The sequence below is a fragment of the Pelodiscus sinensis genome, chromosome 5 (assembly GCF_052426305.1).
Source record: "Pelodiscus sinensis isolate ZL-2025 chromosome 5, ASM5242630v1, whole genome shotgun sequence".
Classification (NCBI taxonomy): Eukaryota; Metazoa; Chordata; order Testudines; family Trionychidae; genus Pelodiscus; species Pelodiscus sinensis.
Window position 1 is genome coordinate 13,678,641 of NC_143056.1, and position 13,571 is coordinate 13,692,211.

Sequence of the window (13,571 nt, forward strand, 5' to 3'; positions counted from 1 at the left end):
AATAAAGTACCCCTTTTAAATATATATATATATATATATATATATATATATATATATATATATATATGGGGTACTTTATAAAAAAAGGTTAACACTGGACTAGTTGATGGAAATCCCATCGACTATTCGGTTAGTTGATTCATTTAAATGTAACATTCCCTACAGTAAATATTTGCACCCACATCTGCAGCTGCAGCTACCCAGGGCCATAAAGTGGATTTTCAGGACTCTGCACTGTGGGGGGGTTGGTTGCAGTGTGCATGTGCCAGGGAGGGGTTCCAGTGTGCACAGACCCAGCAGGGCAGAGTGGGGGTTTGCCTACAGAGTAGACAGATCTGGGGAGAGCCCAGCAGGGGCTGTGCTGCAGTGTAGACATGCTCTGGAAAGCAGAGAGGGGGTTTGGCTGCAGTGTGGACAGGGCCAGATTATCCATTAGGCTCAGGCCCACAACATTTTGGCACCTGAGGCGGGGAGCTCAAATGACGCCCCCATGACACAATTTTCTACACTCTGGGCCCTACTGCCCCCCCCGTCTGGCACCTGAGGCGGCCTCCTCAGTTCCCTCATGGTAAGGCCAGCCCCGCCCGCAGCCTGCCCCCCTTCTCCCCCCGCAAGGTGCCGCCTCTACCACGGCTCTGCGCCGGCCGAGCTCCCGCCCATCCCGGGCAGAGCAGGGTCCCCGCCGGGGCGCCAAGCGGGCCCCGACTCTGACAGGAAACACCCCTGGCGCAGGGACCTGCCCGCGCTCCCCGCCCGGCCGGGCCGGTTCCCGGCTCCTCCCCCCGCTGTCACACATGCCTCAGGTGCTTCCTGCCCGCCTGGCTCGGACGGGCGATGCGCTCTGCCGGGGCCAGGCGCGCGCGGCGGCGCCCGAGCTTCCGCGCCGGCTGAGGGGAGGCTGCTGCGGCGGCCGCTTCCTGCTGCGGGGCGCCCGCGGCCGGTAGCTCCCGCGGCGGGGACTCGGCAGCCCTGGCCGGGCCCGCCTCGGCTGGGGCGGGGCCGCTGCGGCGGGAGGCTCGCTGTGTCGGGCTGGTGCTCGCCCCCGCGGGAGGCGAAGCCGGGCGGGCTCGCGGCAGTCGCCAGGCATTGGCCCCTCGGCGGGCTTGGGAGGGCAGAGCGCAGCCTGCGCCTGGACGGGGGGCTGGTGGGCATGGCTCAGAGATGGGGGAGCTGCCTGCCCCACTGAGGAGGAAGTGGAACTGCTGGACCCCTGCCCTCCCCCGGAGCTGCTGAGCTCAGCACCCCTTTCCTCGGCATTTCGCGCCTCGGGCTACCCCGCTGGGTCGCCATGTCCGGGGCCATGAAGTTCAACGGGTACATGAAGGTGCGGATTGGCGAGGTGGTGGGACTGCAGCCCACCCGCTGGTCCCTGAGACACTCGCTCTTCAAGAAGGGCTACCAGCTGCTGGACCCCTACGTGGCGGTGAGCGTGGACCAGGTGCGGGTGGGACAGACCAGCATCAAACAGAAGACCAACAAGCCCACCTACAATGAGGAGTTCAGCACCAGTGTCACCGATGGCCGGCTGTTGGAGCTGGCCGTCTTCCATGACACCCCCATCGGCTATGATGACTTTGTGGCCAACTGCACTCTGCGCTTCCATGATCTCTTACACATCACGGGCAGTGCTGATAACTTCGAAGGCTGGGTAAGTAGTTCTCCTTCCACTGGGATGCCGGCTGGCCAGGGAGTGTGTGATCACATCTACTGGCATTTACTGTGTGATCACATCTACTGTCTTTAAAGTGCTACATTGTCCTGCATTTTGCTTCAACTACCCCAGACTAACACGGCTACATTTCTATCACTAATCTACTGGCATGTATATTTACATGCCTGTGGGCGTACACTCACTTATACACCTGTATGTATGCACACCCACCTCTGTGCCTGCTCACACACTTATTTGTAGTCACGTTGGTACAGACATCTTGCAACCAAGTGTGCCAAGATATATTTGTGACAGCCACCATGTTGGCTAATCCATTGGAGATTGAACTGGGGCTAAAAACTCAAGAGCTCAAGAACCAAAACTCCCTGACAAGGGACTGTAAAAACTCATTCTCTGTGAATGTGTGAAAAATGCACACCCACTAGTGGGTTACAAATGCACACCTACAAACTCTCATATATATGTATGCTTGCAGATAATTGCAAACATATGCACATGAGGAAGAACACATTTCCTTACAAACTTAGGTACACATTTACCCACGCTCCTGTGGATGTGCTCACACACTCTGGGCCAGATTCAGCCCTGAATTTAAAGGAATTAAAGAGATGAACTTGACAATGCATGATCGTGCATAAATCACATTAGTAGAAGCATAAGCCAAACATCTGTATTTGCAGGTTGTTCCCCAGTTTTCCATGTAGGGGCAATTTGCATCTTCCCCCATTGAGCTGTAGTTCATATTTCAACCCTAATGATGGCATGGATAATATATAGAATCATGGAAGTATAGAGCTTTAAGAGACCAGAGACAGTATGTAGTGTATCCCTCTGTGCTGAGGCTGGATTAAGTATACCTAGATCATCCCTGTCAGGTGTTTGTGTAGCTTGTTTTAAAAAATCTTCAGTAAAGGGGATTTAGTGATAGGGATTCAGCAACTTACCTTGGTTGCTCCAGTGCTTAACTATGCTTAGACTTAGCAAGTTTATCCTACTGTCCAACCTAAATTTCTCTTACTGCAGACGAAGCTGATCGCTTCTTGTCCTACCCTTGGTGGACATAGAGAATAATTAAGTACTGCACTCTTTATAAGAGCCATTAATATATTTGAAGATGGTTATCAGGTTCCCTTCTCCCCCACTCAGTCTTCACTTCTTTAGACTGAAGGTGCCTAATTCTTTCAACTTTTTGTAGAGGTCTGGATTTCCAAACCGTTTATCATTGTTATTGCTCTTCTCTGGAATCTTTCCTGTTCATTCACATCTTTCTTAAATGCAAAATAATGACTTCATGTGTCTCACATATGACAGTTAAAGAATTGCCTATTTTCATTTCCAGAACTACAATATGAGGAAGGGAAGTGTGTCCATCTAACAATAATTTACAGTTATGCAGAATAAAAACATATACTATTCCAGGTAGACAGATTGCAGAGGAGTTTGGTTATTCCCAGGAGGAATTACTGTTAATGACTTGTTGAGGCCAGACAATTTAGTGAGGATTGTCAAATCATGATAAGAAATGCTACTAAAAAGAATAGACAGATATCGAGATCTTATCACAAGAGAAGCTACTATTGCTTTCCTTTCTCATTTCCTCACAGTGGCTGAGAAATAGCATTATATATCGACATACGAGAGAAACGATTATGTGTCTGTAGAAAAATACAACATTGGTGCTACACATCCTGCTTATTATTGTCAGCATCAACAGTGTGCTAAGTGTTCTCCAGCCAAGCGTGAAGTTCCTGCCCTGTAGAATGAGTGACTGAAATACACAATGGGATTGATGAGAGTATAAGACAAGGGAGGAACCTCAAGCAGTGTGACAGAGCATTGTGGATCACACCTATCATGTCAATCTTTGTGTTAATATTGGTTTTTAGTTTTGTTGCCTGTTTCAGTAACACTTGTTTTAGGTGGAAGGGTCTTCTGTTCACGATGTATGCGCTACACACCCATAGTTAGTGCAAACTCTGTATGTGGTGATGCGGCTACACCGTTGTAGTGTAGCTCTTGGAAAAAATCTCTTCCATCACAGCAGTTAATCTAGTCCCTTGATGTTTAGATAGATTGACAAAAGAATTATACCCTTCACCTACTGGCATTTACACTAAGGCATAGGCAATCTTAACTACATCTCTCATGCGTGTGAATTTTCAATGCTCCTGAATGACATAACTACATCCACCTAAGTTTTAGGTGTAGACCAAGCCATATATGTCCAGCCTGGTCTGTGCTATTAAAACTTAAACTGTCCTTGCTGCATTGCTAAGGGCTGTGAAAAGTGTTGTGCTTTGTGCAATGTAGGTAGGTCAGCCTAAACCCCACTATAGATGTAGGTAGGTCAGTGGAAGAATTCTTATATAAAATATCTTCAGATGTGTTTTAAGAGGATGGTGATCAATTGATCTCCATATTCATTGGCAGTAGGAAGAAAAAATAATGGGTTATCTTCAGTGAGGGAGATTTACCTTAGATAGAAGGAAAATCTTTCTTGCTATAAGGATAGGTATAGTGGAAAAGGTCACCAAGGGAAGTTGTAGGATTTAGGGATGTGAATGGGTCACTGGTTACCTGATAAGCATTACCCTTAGCAGGTGATGCTTACTGGGTAACATTTAACCATTACCTGGGAGCAGTCCCATGGGGCTGCTGGCTCCCAGCCCATGCAGTCTGTGAGTTGGCAGGCTTGTGCGTGAGGGGAAGGGAGTAAGTGACACCAAGTGTGGGGGAGGGCTGCCAACTCCCAGCCTGCAAGCCAGCACGGGCTGGGTGGAAGCGGTGAAGTGGTGGGGCACTGGCAACTCCCAGCCCACGAACCTGCACAGTCCCCTCCCCACTGTGTGATTTGCTGACTCCCAACCTGTGCAGGCTGGGAGCCAGCTGCCCGCCCATGACTAGGGGCTGCTCCAGCCCGCCTGCTCCTGTTTATTCAGTTAACTAGTTAAACTTAATGTTTAACTGGTTAATTAATTAAACAGGTTTTTACATCCTTAGTGGAATCCCCATCATTGGAGGCTTATCAGAGCAGGTTAGAGTAACAGCTGTCAGGGATGGTCCAAGTTTACTTTGTCCTGCATCAGAACTGGGGGAATGACCTAGATGACCTCTTGGAATGCCTTCCAGACTACTTTTCTGTAAAAGGGTTCTTTATACCAGTGTATGTCCCCTTATTATTCCCTTTCCTGTGTGGACATAAGGTATACTGGTATAAGTACTTTTATACTGGTATAACCAGTCATCGCTAAAAGGGGAGTTGTACTGTTTTAACTAACCAGTGTAATAAAAGCTGTACAACTTTTGTCGGTAGACAAGGCCTAAGAACTAATGCACTCTTTTTGGTTTGGTGTCCTAAAACATTATCATAGGCCTTTTTGATGTATACAACAAATCAAATGGCTAGTATTTCCTAAAAGCCATAGGAAAGCCTAGCACGAAGTATAAACCTTGCAGTCTGTATTGAGACAACTTAGGATGCTCAAGCATCCAGATGTGGAAAGAAAGTCATTTTTAGTAAGTCATACGACACTACTAACCTTGTCAGTTAACATGTGTGATGATTTGCTTAATCCATAGCAATTAAGGCCCCAAGCTCTTACATATATGAGTAACTTTATGCATGTAAGGTGTTCCAGTGCTGTGTATTGGCATGGAATACCATGTTTGTGGTTTATGTTGAAATTTATGTTTGTCGGGAGCTCTTAGAATTACTTATGTCCCATAACTCTTCAGATGGGTTGATTTGCCAAAGCCTCTCTGTTAAACAAATATTATTACAGCCTGAATAGTTCTGTAATTGCATATTCATTTTTAAGCAGGTATGACATTCATCTTAAATATTCATAAAAGCATGCAAATAGGAAAGATTTGTAGTGAGTCTTTGCTTTCTGTTTCTGAGAAAACAGGTAAATAAAATTAGGTATGTTTAATGTCTCTTGTTAAGTGCAAACATGCCTGTCATATGAATAAAGTTGGTGTGACTATCTCCACTACCATGTATCTTTGGATGTTGAGTGGGTGTAAAATTCTGCCAAACCTGAATGTCAGCACTTGACACTTGCTTTATAAAGGTGTACTATGTGCCAGGCAGTAGAGAATGAAGCTCACTGATATTCTGAATGCTGTTATGTTGTGTTGTACATTGTGATTACAACCCTGGTGCTACAAGAATTATTTTAAAGCATTTATTCAGCTTTGCAAACATTTGTTCAAAGATTTTGCTTGTAGCTCAAGAAGCAAAATCTTTGAACATTTTGCTCATTCATTTGTATCTCTGTTTGCAGCATAGGAGATGTTACAGTGGCATAGCTGTACCCATACAGCAGTAAGATCTCTTGAGGAGCTGCTCTTTGCAAATGGGAGAGAGTGCTCCCATCAACATTATCAAATCACTTCCAGCAAGTAGCGATAGCTGTGTCGGCGCGAGAAGCTTTCTCACTGACATAGCACTGTGCACACTATAACTTATGCTGGTGAAACATTAGAGGGCCCACTGCAATGCCAGATAGCTTGAGATTCAGTCTTGTGTGGTGGGACATGAGGAGGGAGCCCCATCTCCACCTTCTGATTCACCACTTTTTGTCTGGTTGTGGTGGGGCCACAACCAAAAATTGTAACTCAAAGGGAAGGGGGGAGTTTGACTAAAAAATTTGAAAACAGTTTCCATAAATAATGTCAAGTACAGAAGTTTTAACTGAATGGAGAAATGTTTACAATAGATCATTACCAAATATTTTACTATTCATTCCTCTGGGTCTTATGTAGTTGCTTATGTAACTTTTAAGCATGGACAAATAGTAATTGTAAGAGCGTGTTGGAACACTGTTGAATTGCCATAGTTACTAGGGAGTGATTTAATTCTTGTTACAAAGTCTGTCAGGCTATAGATATAGCTCCTAGAATTTTCAGCGCTATTATTCACCAGCCTTGTTAAACTACCTCAAACTTTTTGTTAGTCTAAAACTACTAGGGGGAAATATATAACAGGTGGACAGTTAGATTGATTGGAACTGCTGGTGTCTCCTGACAATCTTATTTCCATTTACTCCCATGATGGATGCTTCCACAGTGACTTTTTAGCAGTTGAGTTGTTTGTAGTAGGGATGTTAGATATTGGATAATTGAATAGTCGTGTCACCGCACAAAATATTGTTGGTAACATGACTATTCGATAGTCCCTGGTGTAGGCCGGCAGCCAGTGTGCTCCCTGCCCCACTCCCAGGGAGCCCCTGCCACCCAGCACTGCTGCCTCTATATAATGGCCAGCAGCATGGGGTGGCAGGTGGAGCCGGTCTACAAAGGGAACCAGTTTAAAAAACAGCTCCTCTCACAGACCAGCTGCCTGCTGCCTTGCGCTGCTGCCTGTGATAGAGGCAGCAGTGCGGGGTGGCAGCAGACCCCATCTGTCGTGGGGATCTGAGCTCCCCATGGACAGAGGCTGCTCTGCAGGGAGCTTGGACCCCCGTGGACAGAGGCTGCTTCGCAGCAGCCTCCCCTGCCGTTCTTGCTGCCTCTTTTAAGCCAGCTTCCCCCAGCACCATCTCCTGCTTATCCCACCACCCCCGCTGCCTCTATAGGAGGCACCAAGAGGGGGACAGGTGGGTTTGTGGAAGCTGGCTTGAAAGCGAGCTCTTCGTGCATATTTGCTCCAGCCTGCCCCCCTCACCCTCTGTGCTGCTGCCTGTCTATCAGAGGCATCAGTGCAGGGGAAGGAGGGAGGCAGGCGGATCCAGTGTTCGTGGGGAGCTAGCTTTTAAGCTAGCTCCTCATGGAACCGGCTCCTGCCTCCCCCCACTTGTTGCCTCTGATACAGAGACAGCAAGAGGGGGGTGGGGGATGTGTGCAGTCGACAAGATTAACCAATAAGCCTATGTTTATGTGTTAATCGCATAGTCAACTAAACATTGACATCTCTAGTTTGCAGTGGGGTGAAAACTAGCCTCATCCCTCTTGTGTTCCCTTGCAAAAACTCTTCTAACATTTCTCCTGGAACCTTTTGCCAAATTATAATTGTCTTGTAGAAGATGCAAACATTTTGTCCTTGTTTTGAATGTGATGAGTAGAATTTATTTATTAAACATCAACTACTAAGTTGTGTACAAGATCCAAAGGAGGACACAGTCCCTTCTCCAAGTCTTGTACAATCTGGTGGAAAAGGGAGGCAGACAGATGACACAACGAGCAGGGATGCCCTAGAAGGTGGTTGTTTTTAAGACCAAAACATGCGAGCCATTGGAAGTTGAGGTACTCAGCACCTTTCTGACTCAGGCTACTGAAGCATACACTTTTTGTTATTGTGTATTTGTGTTGTGTGTTTTTTGTTGTTGTTCTGTGTCATTAATCTTCCCTCTGGAGAGAGCTTGAATACAAACTGTAACTTCTTAATAGCTAACCTTTCAGTCTAAGGCACATGCACACAGAACGTACTGCTTTGTAGGACACAGGAGACAGATTATAGTTTTAAAAAGGTGATTTTATTTACTAAACGAAGAAGATATACTTGGTAAAGCATTTTTGGTTGCCAGGTGTTAGAGAGCAACTGAAAAAAGGCATGTTAAAAGCACAGAGAATTGCTTCCCTTGGCTTCAGTTTTAAAGTTACAGTGTACAGGGGTGTATGTAGTACATGGGTGGGCAATAATTTTGGATGGGGTGGCCACTCCAAGATTTTGGAAAGTGATCAAGGTTCGCACACATCTATGATATTAATGGAGGAGGGACGGGGACGGGGACTGGGATGGAGGGTGGGTGTGGAAGGGAGCTAGCAGTAAGGTATTGGGTGCAGGAGGGAGTGTGGGCGAAGGAAGCAGTTGTGACCTAAGGAAGGAGATTGGGGTGCAGGAGTTTGGGTTGTGACCTAGAGCAGGAAGAGGCTGTGACCTGGGGCAAGGGATTGGGATGCAGCGGTTTGGGTTTTGATCTGAGGCAGGGGACTGGGGTGCAGGGTGTGGAAGGGGGTATGGGTTCAGGAGGGCAACAGAGTTTGTTTTATGTGGGGTAAGGGGCAGAAGGTGGGGAGGAGGGGGAGGCTGGGGGCAAAGGTACACTTTGGCCCAGAGGCTTACCTGGGTGACTCCCAACCAGCAGCCCAGCAGGGTTTTCAGGCAGCTTGCCTGCCTGTCCCACCCCTACACAGGCTGCAAGGGTCACGTGCATTGGTGAATAAGAGCCCGAGGAGAGGGGGAAGTGTAAACAGGCAGCTCCCATTGGCCAGAAATCAGCCAATGAGATTTTGCTGGGGACAGGAGCAGCACACTGAAGCAAGCTGTGAAAGAGAAATGGCTGTGGCAGCCACTTTTTTTGAGCAGTGTGGGGGCGGGGCAAGCAGGGAGGCTGTGTGAGGCTCCCCACTGCATCCACAGGCTGGATCTGGTGGGCCAGATCTGATCCCCAAGCCGTATTTTGCCTAGGCCTGGGGTAGAACATGGGCTCAATACAGATGAGTACAACAAACCAAAAACTAACCTGATTGCATCTGACTAAATGTTTCCTGTTCTACTTAAATATCTGTTGTTCCAAGGTTTAGTCTTTTCCAGCAATAACCATGCCTGGGTAATTCCATGCCTTGTTCCTGCCTCTGTCCATCTTTCCCAGCTCTCCTCTGCTCAAACACTGACTACGGCAGGAGGGTCCTGCTTCAATTAAAAAACTCATATTCTCTTTTTATTGGCTCTCTGCCAACAATGCTTCCTGGAGACTCTCAAGCATCCACTGTTTCTGGATTTTTCTTATAGGTAATTTAGTTAATTGAATGACTGAAATGTCCCAGAAAAGGGTACCCCTCCCATTCATCACAGCTATATATATATATATATATATATATATAATTTTACTTTTAAACCAACCTTTGTACTTTTGGATAATTTAAGCACTATACCCAGATGTACAGACACTCTTTTTTTAACCTATGTGTTCTATAATTTTAACATTAGTTTAAAAAAAATTCTAAATCTGTAAAGAAACTTTTGAACAATGAGAATGAATATGGCAAAATGCAAAATCTCACTCTTGTCTTGGACTGAGCCGTTGATCAACGGATCTCATCTTCTATGATGCCTTTGATGAGCAACTAAATCAATCCTTGATTGGCAGCGCCGATTACAGATGTCACATAAAAAGCTGCCAACTGCAGGCGCTGTATGCTCTTTTCGGATCCTCCGCTTTTCCTGCAATGCCTAGATACGCTGACCTTCAAAGCAATTAAGAGCCTGTACAATGGTTTGTCGCCAGGACAATCTGTCCTGAACTAGAGTTTCCAGATCAGAGAGATACCTTCATGTATGAGTGGATTTAAGTGAGGCAGGCTTGTGAGTTCCAACCCCGCTCTCTCTTCTCACTCCGACCATCGTGCACAGGCACATAAACTGTGACATGTACACTGGAGGGAGAGCGCAGGTTTGAGATTGGAGTTACCTTCTCCTAGACTGATACGCCTAAAAAGGATTAGCGAGCTCAGTCTGCCCTGGTTTGGAATCAGTTTCCCTTCTCCTAGGTATTGTTGGTCCATGGCGCCTTATTCTGTATTATTCGGCACAACCCCTCGGGATCACTCTACGGAGGGCTTCCTCAATCTGCCACCCTGAGGATGCGCCTCAATGCTGTAATACCCTAGCATGAGGAAATCTCACTAATGGGTTCAGAAAAACGTTTCAAGTTGATTGTATGCCTGCCCATCCAAGTCATTCTGCTACCCATCTTTAAAGGCGGGGTGACCTGCTTCTTGCACAGTTGAATCAAATAACCACTTCTTCCATTTTTCATCTAAGATGAAGACTGAGTAAGCTAAACAGGAAAAAAAAAAGGTAGCTTTCCTGCTATTATATACGAGGTTATTAAATTGGATCACAAGGAATTCTGATGAATACCCTGGATAGCGGGTAAAGGTATAGGCCTGGGATTTACTTATCTGGTACTGGGATCAGATGAAGACAGTCACACAATGGAAATAGTCATGTCAGTGAAGGCACTCCTGGGTATGAGTGTTTGCAGGCCTAATACCCTCGCCACAAGGCTGCTGTTTTAGAAGAGGTTGCTTGTTGAGCGAGGGAGATAAAGTTAAATTATCAGTAGGAAAAAAAGCTAACCAAGTTCCGTGGGGAGGTTTCTGTTCAAAGCTGAGTTCTGTAGGACACTTGTAGTCTAATCTGATGAGGCCTTTGTGCATTTGCATTTCTATTAAGCCTTTACTATATAGGCCTTTTCTAAGGCTGTGTTTTAGCCAACATTATCTGGGTTTTTGATTTTGAGTGATTTCTGAGAAACAATTTGGTTTTGACTTATTTTGAGCTACAGGAAATAAAGGGCCACCGAGGGGTGTGTGGCTTGGACTGTTGAATTTTTGGAAAACCTACCAGTTTATAGTGTAATACAATATGAAAGTTTACTAAACTGAATTAAATTCAATTGTTTTTCCCCCTTGTGTGGTATACAAGTTCCTTTAATATTTTACGCTTGAGTAGAGTCATTGTGCTTCGCTAATACAAACAAGAAATCCCCAGAGCTTTTGTATAACCACGAAAAAGGATAAGCAAATAAAATCAGTCTCTAAATATTCTTGTAAATGATTGAAGTGGTGAGGACTCCTGTGGCACCTTACAGACTAACAGAAGTGTCGGAGCATAAGCTTTCGTGGGCAAAGACCCACTTCGTCAGATGCATGGTCTTTGCCCATGAAAGCTTATGCTCCAACACTTCTGTTAGTCTGTAAGGTGCCACAGGACTCCTCGCTGCTTTTGCAGATTCAGACTAACATGGCTACCCCGCTGATACTTGTAAATGATTCTATACCAAACACCGCACTTCTCTAGCCACAAAATCTCAGCCCATTTGGAAATTCAAGGTGATACACAGCAAACAATTCTGGCTCATACGTATTTAAATAAGTCTGCCTCTGACTAATGTGAAATCTTGGTTTTTAATATTAAGGGAACAATGTCTTAAGGGAACCCTGGGGTTCCATGGAGCACGAATTGGGAAACGCTATCTTAAGTGGTGGGTTACCAAGATCATTTGCTGTGTTCCAAGCTGCAGAATCTTTGGATGAGTGTGGTTATTTGTAGGCCTCATGACAGAGGTAGATATTTAATGAGGCCTTGAGGAGAGAAGAAGGCAGCAACTCCATGATTTTTATGGGGCATTCTTCCCAAGCATAAGGGACTCTCATTGCCATGAGCAATCAGAACAGGTGGCCTTAAAATTAACTGTGCCTCCGTGAGCAGTTTCTTATTTGTCATTCTTCAGGATAATCCCATTTAAGTGGCATTTCAATAACCTCCTTCATTGGATAGATAGAAACCATTCAATTCCAAGCCTAACTCTGATTCAGATCCAATTCTCCATGTAAATAAGGAGTAATGTTATCACAGTCAATAGTGAGACTACAGTTGGATACAGACGGATGGTGGAGTACCAGGAAACAATAAGAAAATATTGGTGATTGGCAGTGGTCTCAGCACAAACCAAGCTAGCCTGCCCTCTACTCTGCCACTGCCATGGCAGCCGTAGCCTTGATCTGGTCTGGCCCAGGCACTGGCCATTATTTGGCCCTGCCAGAGCGGGGATGGGTGCCATGTCCACCCTCTCATTTGCTGATGCCAGGAGAAAAAGCTGGAGTGAAGGTAGTAAGAGGGGATGGACTATGAAGACAAGTAGCTTATCTTTCGTGTAGAAATGGGGGAGCCAGCGAAGGATGTAAAAATAGGAGTGATGAGCTACAGTGACAGGCTAGCAGTAGCCTTCTGAATAGAGGAGATCTGGGCAGAGGCTTATGTCAAGGGCAGAGAAGGATGTTGCAGAAATTGAGATGCAAGACAATGAGAGCTTGGATGAGAGCTTTTTAGTTATGTGGATGGATAGGAAAAGAACTATTTTAAAGATTTTAGGAAGGAAGATTGGGAAGATTTAGATGTAGCCTGGATGCGAGGACTTACAGAAAGTTCTGAGTGAAAGATGCTTAGAGGCCTGAATATTGTTGTATGATCAAGAAAGGAGGGTGTCATTAGGGCTTGAGGAAGGGAGATTTAGGGCTGTTCAAGTCCTGGCCAACACCTTAAACTCTACCTGCATACCTATAGGCTACCTGCATACTCGTGGCTTCTTGCGCGAGTAATATATAAATGAGGCTCAGTGTGGAATATTGCCAAGCCTCATTTGAATTCCTAATGAACCACCATTTTTTCAGAAGAGGCTCTTGCGCGAGAAGGAGCGTCTACACTGCCCCTTCTTGCGCAAGAAAAACCCTGTTGTGCAATGCTGTTACACCTATTACTTTTCAGGAAGAACAGCATTGCGCAAGAGGGGGAGGGATAGCTCAGTGGTTTGAGCATTGGCCTGCTAAACCTAGGGTTGTGAGTTCAATTCTTGCAGAGGCTATTTAGGGATTTGGGGCAAAAATTTGTCAGGGATGGTACTTGGTCCTGCTGTGAAGGCAGGGGACTGGACTCGACTCGATGACCATTCAAGGTCCCTTCCAGTTCTAGGAGATAGGCAATCTCCATTAATTTAAGAGGGTTTTTCTTGTGCAAGAAGGGGCAGGTAGACGCTCCTTCTTGCGCAAGAGCCTCTTCTGAAAAGAATGGTGGCTCATTAGGGATGCAAATGAGGCTCAGCGATATTCCACACTGAGCCTCATTTGCATATTACTCGCGCAAGAAGCCGTGAGTGAAGACATAGCCATAGAAAGCCACTGCAGCTACTCATTTTGCAGGACTGGGCCCATTTAATGTTTCTTTATCTTTAGAGTGCATTATCTTGTTGGATTAACAGAAAAAAACTTGTTCAGTGTTCTGATGTGTGAAATCTAACAAATGTTCATGCCTTACATGCTCTCTGAGCTTAAGATAGAATGTCTCACCAGAATATATTCACTGTCCCTTATTTGAACAAGAGCTGTTCAAACA

The 13,571-nt window shown here is 45.8% G+C and overlaps 1 protein-coding gene across 2 annotated transcripts in view; it reads left to right on the forward strand.

Moving 5' to 3' along the window:
- The first annotated feature begins 653 nt into the window (after positions 1-653).
- PRKCH (protein kinase C eta) overlaps positions 654-13,571 on the forward strand; it is a 167,366-nt gene continuing 154,448 nt past the window's right edge. The window contains exon 1 of one of the 2 annotated variants that reach the window (XM_075926364.2): positions 654-1,648. In XM_075926364.2, the coding sequence (XP_075782479.2) occupies positions 1,289-1,648 (360 nt within the window). In that variant the 5' untranslated portion in view covers positions 654-1,288. The remainder of the gene's footprint in view (positions 1,649-13,571) is intronic. The other variant, XM_075926362.2, reaches the window with a different exon arrangement.